General features: G+C 57.3%; 1 protein-coding gene across 1 annotated transcript; it reads right to left on the reverse strand.

Moving 5' to 3' along the window:
• Positions 1-213: 213 nt before the first annotated feature.
• Positions 214-6,749, reverse strand: WDR73 (WD repeat domain 73). The gene is made up of 8 exons (XM_061442154.1): positions 6,707-6,749; positions 5,345-5,412; positions 5,102-5,190; positions 4,346-4,434; positions 3,666-3,733; positions 2,749-2,907; positions 1,561-1,935; positions 214-604 (listed from the first exon to the last, which is right to left on the reverse strand). The coding sequence occupies exons 1-8, from the start codon at positions 6,745-6,747 to the stop codon at positions 366-368; spliced, it is 1,128 nt and encodes a 375-aa protein (XP_061298138.1). The 5' UTR covers positions 6,748-6,749; the 3' UTR covers positions 214-365.
• Between the last annotated feature and the right edge of the window lie 333 nt (positions 6,750-7,082).

Raw genomic sequence — 7,082 nt, forward strand, 5'->3', positions numbered from 1 at the left:
TGCAGGCGGGGGGACAATGGGTTAAATCTACCACAGAGCAGCTTGTTTCTTCCAACTACGCCTTTTGTGGTGGCTCTGTGCTTCTGAAGAGCACGTGTGTGACAAGGCAGGACGTGGGGCTATGATAAAACGGTGGCAGGATGTGCGCTGGCGGCAGATACAAGCAGGCTACTACACTGCCACTTGGAGACAGGGGAACAAGCACACCATCAGGAGCTCACATTCTGTTTCAAAGGAGCTCTCTGCAGTTGGCTCTGCTCACTACAAGCAGCTCAGCAGAGTCTGTGCATGCAAATGGCCACCTCCCAGCCTCCCCGCAGGAGAAGAGAGACAGGAAACACCTCGCAGCTCACCACAAGTACAAGCTACCCACACGTCCCTCCGGGCTGAACCCAGTCCCAGATGCTCAGGGAACCATCGCTGGCTGCTGACAGTAAAGTTCTTGGTTTCTGTGGGTGCCACGTGTGAGCTGTGACCAGGGGAGGGTCTCCGTTGCTGTCCTCTCCACCAAACGTGTGGCCTTTGTGGACAAAGGTTGGTTCTGCTGGCCTGGCGTTGCTGTCCCAGCTCCCAGTGTCATACACGTGCACAGTCCCATCGAAACCTGGGTAAAAGGAACCAGAAAGACAGCACAAGTCAACCGCGTTGTTCCAGTGCTGCTGGGAGAGAAACCAGGCCAAAGGCTCAGCCTGAAAACCTGGCAGAGCAAAGCAGCCAAAGCCTCTGAGGAGCTTGCCTTGAGCTCCCAGCTGCGGAGGTGAACACGGGCCAAATCCCCCCAGCTTCCACATTCACTGGTTGGACTTTGCAACGCCCTGGCCATGAGGCAGCTTTTGCTGCCCAGCTGCTGTTATCAGCAGGGTCCCTGCAGCCAGGAGGTCAGTGGCACCGTCAGGGCAGTGAGTGCAGAGAGCTCGGGGTGTTTGTTCTCCCAGGAGGGAAGCTGGAGCCCCCCCAAACCCACCCAGGCTCCATCTGTGGTTGCTGGGGAGAAGCAGTAGAGGACATTGAGCTCCCAGGTCTGCTGGCTCCAGGGGCAGCTCTGAACAGCCACCCCCTGCCTGGGGTGTTTGAGGTGGGGTGGAATTGATAAGGACACAGCTCAAACGGTCCCGTCTTCACAAGAGGGCTCAAGCACCTCCCACGAGAAAACATTGGGGCTGTTGAGCCTGGAGAAGAGAAGCTGCGTGGAGACCTCAGAGCAGCTTCCAGTGTGTGAAGGGGGCTGCAAGGATGCTGGGGAGGGACTCTTCATCAGGGACTGCAGTGACAGGACAAGGGGTGATGGGTTCAGACTGAAACAGGGGAAGTTCAGGTTGGAGATAAGGAAGAAGTTCTTCCTGTGAGGGCGGTGAAACACTGGAACTCCAGTGCAAGGAAGAGGTAGACGGTGTGTTCAAGGCCAGGTTGGGCAGGACTGAGCAAGCTGCTCCAGTGGAAGGGGTCCCTGCTGGTGGCAGGGATTGGAACTGGAGGAGCTTTAAGATCCCTTCAACCCAAACCGTTCTATGATTCAAAAAAAGCCTCCAGAAAAGGAGCTCTGTGCCCCAGAGCACATACCTGAAATGGCAAGGCAGCCTTCCAGAGCAGGAGCCCAGGACACACACAGGAATTCTGCCTCAGAGCTGGGCGAGGGAACGCTGCACTTGGCTGAGGCCAAAGGCTCCGAGGGTTTCCTTACATCTGTGAGGGTGAGGTGGCCTCTGTTCGAGAGGCAAGCTATGGGCTGGGAGCTTGAGGCAGAGCCTGGAGCTGTCTGCCTGACTCCCATGCACCACCGCTCGTCACCCAGCACCCAGGGGACACACACAGCCTCCAAGGGAGCCTGTGGCTGCCGAACGTCACCCAGGTACAGCTGCCCCTTGGCACAGCACAGGAGCAAGGTGTTGCAGTCCAGGAACGCCAGGCCACTGAGCTCCTCGCTGCTGCTGGGGGCTGGAAAAGAGAGGAGGATCTCGGGTGGTGTGAGGAGCATTTGGCTGAGCCTTGTCCCTGGGGGTGGCTTTCAAAGCACTGTGTCCTTGGGCTGCACCCCCAGAGCGTGAGCAGCAGGTTGAGGGAGGGGATCCTGCCTCTCTGCTCTTGTGAGACCCCCCACTTGCAGCACTGTGTGCAGTTCTGGGGTCCCCAACACAAAGAGGGACGTGGAGCTGTTGGAGCGAGGCCAGAGGAGGCCATGGAGATGCTGTGAGGGCTGGAGCAGCTCTGCTCTGGAGCCAGGCTGAGAGAGCTGGGCTGGGTGAGCCTGGAGAAGGCTCCTGAAGGGGAGACCTGAGAGCAGCTCCAGTGCCTGAAGGGGCTGCAGGAAAGCTGGAGAGGGGCTTGGGACAAGGGATGTAGGGACAGGCCAAGGGGAATGGCTTCAACCTGCCAGAGGATATCACAGAGTCACACAGAGCTCACTCAGGAGCAAACTGATGCCAGTGAGCGATGTGACTCTGAGGCCAGCACCTCCCTTGTCGGGGCCAACGCATGCAGCAGCATTCCTCTGCTAACCCAATTCTGTGCACTGAAACCATCTGTAGTGCTCTCTCAGGACTCAGATCTGGGGCAGAAGCCTGAGGAATCACTGTCACGGGAGTAGTGAGAAGCTGGAGACAGCCCAGAGCATTGTAACTGCTTTCAAGATCCATCTTTATACCCCTGGGCATGTGTCTGGAAGCACCCACGCAGTGAAGTGTTTGCTGCTTGGGCAGCTCCTCTTGCTTTACCCAAAGCTTTGCACCAGCAGACATCTGACTTGAATACCTGCCACGTCGATATTTTTCCTTGATTCCACCTCTGTAATGTGGACACTGTCAAGGGTTGATCCATGCAGGACCCACTGGGCTCTGGCTGCTGTGGTTGCAATTCTAGCCCAAGGATGCCCATTTTCTGTAGGTATGGCACTTACAGGTTTAATAACATCTGTTTGGGAGATAAGAGCAGCTGTAAAGCACATCAGGAGCCAAGTAAGCCCTGAGATTAAGCTGTTTCACAAAGCTAAAAGTGACCTACTAAAGCAATAAGGAAGCCAATTACGACTAAAGCCCTCACCAGAATAAACCCGCTGTGCCAATACATCCAGCCAGGATTACCATGGCAAATCCAGCCAAACACATAGGAAGTTGTGAAGCAAGATGCTGATTTTCAAGGAGGAAGAGTAAGAAAGCTTTTGACAATGCTCTGCACTTCCTTTCTGGTGGTTTCAAAGGGTTTCCCAATTTTGCTGTAGCAAAGCAACAGCAACCCTTTTTCTACGGCAGACAGAGGCTTGGAGAACTGAGGTGTTTATGGAGTAACCTGAAAAGTGGTGTAAGGAGCTCTTTTATTTCAACCTTTGGAGTTTCAAAGGTAACACTGTGCCAGCTGGATAAAGAAGGGGGTTGTTTGTATGATTAAGAGCTTACAACTAAGTGGAAAGCCACTGTGAGAGGCCTAAATCTCCTAATTCCCTTAGGAGGCTTATGCTGGCAAGTCCCCATCTTTCCAAGCCACCAGAGTTGGCACAGACCCTTCTCGTGCCCTTCTCCAGCCCCTGCCATGCAAGGGCAGTCACTCAAGATGTTACCTAATGGGACTGGTGCTCCTCTCCTCATTTTATACCCAGGCAAAAGGGGAAGCTAAAGATGCTTGATGCAAAGACTGCATTGTGAAACTAACTGAGAAACACATCTGTTCCTTACTAGAGTCCTCTGCTGACACCTTCCAGAGCTGGAGGGAGCTGTCTGGTGGGCCACTGGTCACCAGCAAACTGGAAGAACAAAAAGAACCCCATAAAACTCTCCAGGAGCAGAGAAGAGCCTGGGACAAGGTGTCCTGCTGCTCCTCCTGTGCTCAGAGGCTTTTCCCTGTGCTTGGAGGCGAGAAGGGGCTGGAAGGACCAGAATCCCGGAACTCCTCACACGAGGGTAAACAGTCCCAGGGAATGGCACTGAATTAACACATATTCCACAAGAGCTAGACTAAGGATGGTGCAAAGAGCCCCAGAGTAGCATCAGGGGCTTGTGTGGGAGGAGAGAGCTGAAGGGGTGAAATGACTCAGCCAGAGGGAAGTGTGTTTGCTTGGTCTAACAGCAGGAAAGGAAACCTTTGTGAACACACACACACACACACACACAGAGCCCCTGGGGCTGGCAGGGCTGCAGCAGCAGGGTGCAATCCATTCTGATGAGCACCCCAACCACTGCTCCTCTCCAAACACCAAGGCAAGGTGCTGGGAGGAGCACTACATGTCACTGGCCAGCAGCTCCCCTCCGTACTCTCACAGCTAGGTCAGGAAGCAAGGAAGGAAAAGGAGCTTTCTCCCAGTGGATGAACTCCTTCTGCATCTCCAATATGCCCTGAAAGGACCTCGGTGCCTTACCTGGTGCCAGGCACACACTTCAGGCTGTGTATGGGGCGGTCGGAAAACCCACCACATTCCACCTTGAATTCTCTCTCTGGAAACAGGCTCTGGAAATCAGAAGCAAAGTGATTTCTCATCACTTAACAATGCAGAGCTTGGTGTGGTTGGTCACCCTGACAAGAGGCAGAGACACAAGCCACCCTCTTCTGCCTGCCCAGCAATGCCTGTTTCAACAGGAGCTGTAGGATTGAGGGATCACAAACAGTTAAAGAGGATCTGGAGAAAGCTCTGTCAAGAATCACATCATAGAATCCCAGCCTGATTTGGGATGAAGGGAGCTTAAAGCTCCTCCAGTTCCAACCCCTGCCACGGGCAGGGACCCCTTCCACTGGAGCAGCTTGCTCCAAGCCCCTGTGTCCAACCTGGCCTTGAACGCTGCCAGGGATGGGGCACCCAAACCTTCTCCATTCATCCCATCCCAGTCTCCCAGCACCCTCACAGGGAAGAGCTTCTGTCTTGTACCTAACCTAAATCTCCCCCGTTTCAGTCTGAATCCATCACCCCTTGTCCCATCGCTGCAGTCCCCGATGCAGAGCCCCCCCCTTCATCGACATCTCCCCTCCACCAACTTAAACCCTTCCTACTCACAACCTGGCCAAGCCCTCTAGCAGCGCAGCAGGGCCCGGGTAACAGCCGCTGAACCCCAGCCTTCGGGAGCCCAAGGCGAGGGGCCCCGCGGGATGCGGTCGGTGCCGTCCTGCCCGCAGCACCCACCTTGGTGCCCTCCTCCCGCATGGGGGGCGGCGGGAGCAGCTGCAGGATCTCGTTCCCACCGGCCTCTCCATACCCGGCCACGAAGACACCTCGGGGAGGGGGGGTGAAGCACAGGGTCACGGTGACGGCCATACCCCGGCGCTGCGGTGCTATCCAGCCCTGCACAGCCCCACGCTGCGGCCCCGTCCCGACCCCATGGCCGCCCCTTCCCCACGGCTCCCCTCAGGCCCAGCGCGCACTCACGGTTCCCTGGGGCCCATTCGAGGAGGCGGGTGGGCTCCTGGAGCTCGAAGACGTGCAGGTCCTCGTACCTGCGGGGACAAGGAGGAGGAAGGAGCGGCGGCTGAACGGGACCAGGACTGGGAATGGGATCGGGAATGGGAACGGGACCGGGAATGGGATCGGGAATGGGAATGGGATTGGGAATGGGACCGGGAATGGGAACGGGATCGGGAATGGGATTGAGAATGGGAATGGGATTGGGAATGGGACCGGGAATGGGAAGGGGAATGGGATCGGGAATGGGATCGGGAATGGGAACGGGAATGGGATTGGGAATGGGAATGGGATCGGGAATGGGATTGGGAATGGGAACAGGAATGGGATTGGGAATGGGAACAGGAATGGGATCGGGAATGGGAACGGGAATGGGATCGGGAATGGGACCGGGAATGGGATTGGAAATGGGAACGGGATCGGGAATGGGAACGGGAATGGGACCGGGAATGGGAAGGGGAATGGGATCGGGAATGGGAATGGGATCGGGAATGGGACCGGGAATGGGAAGGGGAATGGGATCGGGAATGGGAATGGGATCGGGAATGGGACCGGGAATGGGATTGGGAATGGGAACGGGAATGGGATCAGGAATGGGATCGGGAATGGGAATGGGATCGGGAATGGGACTGGGAATGGGAACGGGAATGGGATCGGGAATGGGATTGGGAATGGGACCGGGAAGGTGAATGGGATCGGGAATGGGAACGGGACCGGGAATGGGACTGGGAATGGGACCGGGAATGGGATTGGGAATGGGAACGGGAATGGGAATGGGACCGGGAATGGGACCGGGAATGGGAATGGGATCGGGAATGGGATTGGGAATGGGAACGGGAATGGGATCGGGAATGGGATCGGGAATGGGATTGGGAATGGGATCGGGAATGGGAATGGGACCGGGAATGGGACCGGGAATGGGATCGGGAATGGGATTGGGAATGGGATCGGGAATGGGAACGGGACTGGGAATGGGACTGGGACAGGGAATGGGATTGGGAATGGGATCGGGAATGGGATCGGGAATGGGATCGGGAATGGGAATGGGATCGGGAATGGGATTGGGAATGGGAACGGGAATGGGATGGGGAATGGGATCGGGAATGGGATTGGGAATGGGAACGGGAAGGGGAATGGGATCGGGAATGGGAACGGGACTGGGAATGGGACTGGGACAGGGAATGGGATTGGGAATGGGATCGGGAATGGGATCGGGAATGGGAATGGGACCGGGAATGGGATCGGGAATGGGATTGGGAATGGGAACGGGAATGGGATCGGGAACGGGAATGGGACCGGGAACGGGATCGGTCCCGGTCCCCCCCTCACTGGCTCAGGGACTGCAGCAGCCACTCGTCCTCCCGCTCCATTGCGAGGCCCGGCGCGGCGCTGACGTCACTCGGCGGCGCGCAGCAGTGACGCTCCCCACCCGGCAAAGGGCGGGTCCGGACCGGCTGGAACCGGCTGGGGCCTGAGGCGCGGAGGGGAAGGCGGGGAGGGAGCGGCGCCATGAGGGGAGGGGAGGAGGGAGAGGAGGGAGAGAGCGGGGGGAGCCGGTGTGGAGGGGATCGAGGGCGGAGGGGATCGGGTGGGGGGGGGATCGAGGGGGGGGGATCGGGTGTGTGTGGGAGCCGCTATGGAGGGGATCTGCTGTGGAGGAGGAGCTGCTATGGAGTGGATCCCCTGTGGAGGGGATCAGCTGCGG

This window comes from Pezoporus flaviventris, unplaced genomic scaffold (genome assembly GCF_033815535.1).
Source record: "Pezoporus flaviventris isolate CSIRO_AGI_PZ_B2104156 unplaced genomic scaffold, CSIRO_AGI_Pfla_v1 ptg000215l, whole genome shotgun sequence".
NCBI classification, from domain to species: domain Eukaryota; kingdom Metazoa; phylum Chordata; class Aves; order Psittaciformes; family Psittacidae; genus Pezoporus; species Pezoporus flaviventris.

Bases quoted from the DNA above. Each gene is read 5' to 3' on its own strand.
- WDR73 (XM_061442154.1), bottom strand. From the start codon at position 6,747: ATGGAGCGGGAGGACGAGTGGCTGCTGCAGTCCCTGAGCCA. The intron at 3,734-4,345 runs GTAAGGCACCGA...TTGTTCTTCCAG, and splicing joins AAGTGTGTGCCTGGCACCAG to TTTGCTGGTGACCAGTGGCC. The intron at 2,908-3,665 runs GTAAGGAACAGA...TCTCCCAAACAG, and splicing joins GGTGTCAGCAGAGGACTCTA to ATGTTATTAAACCTGTAAGT.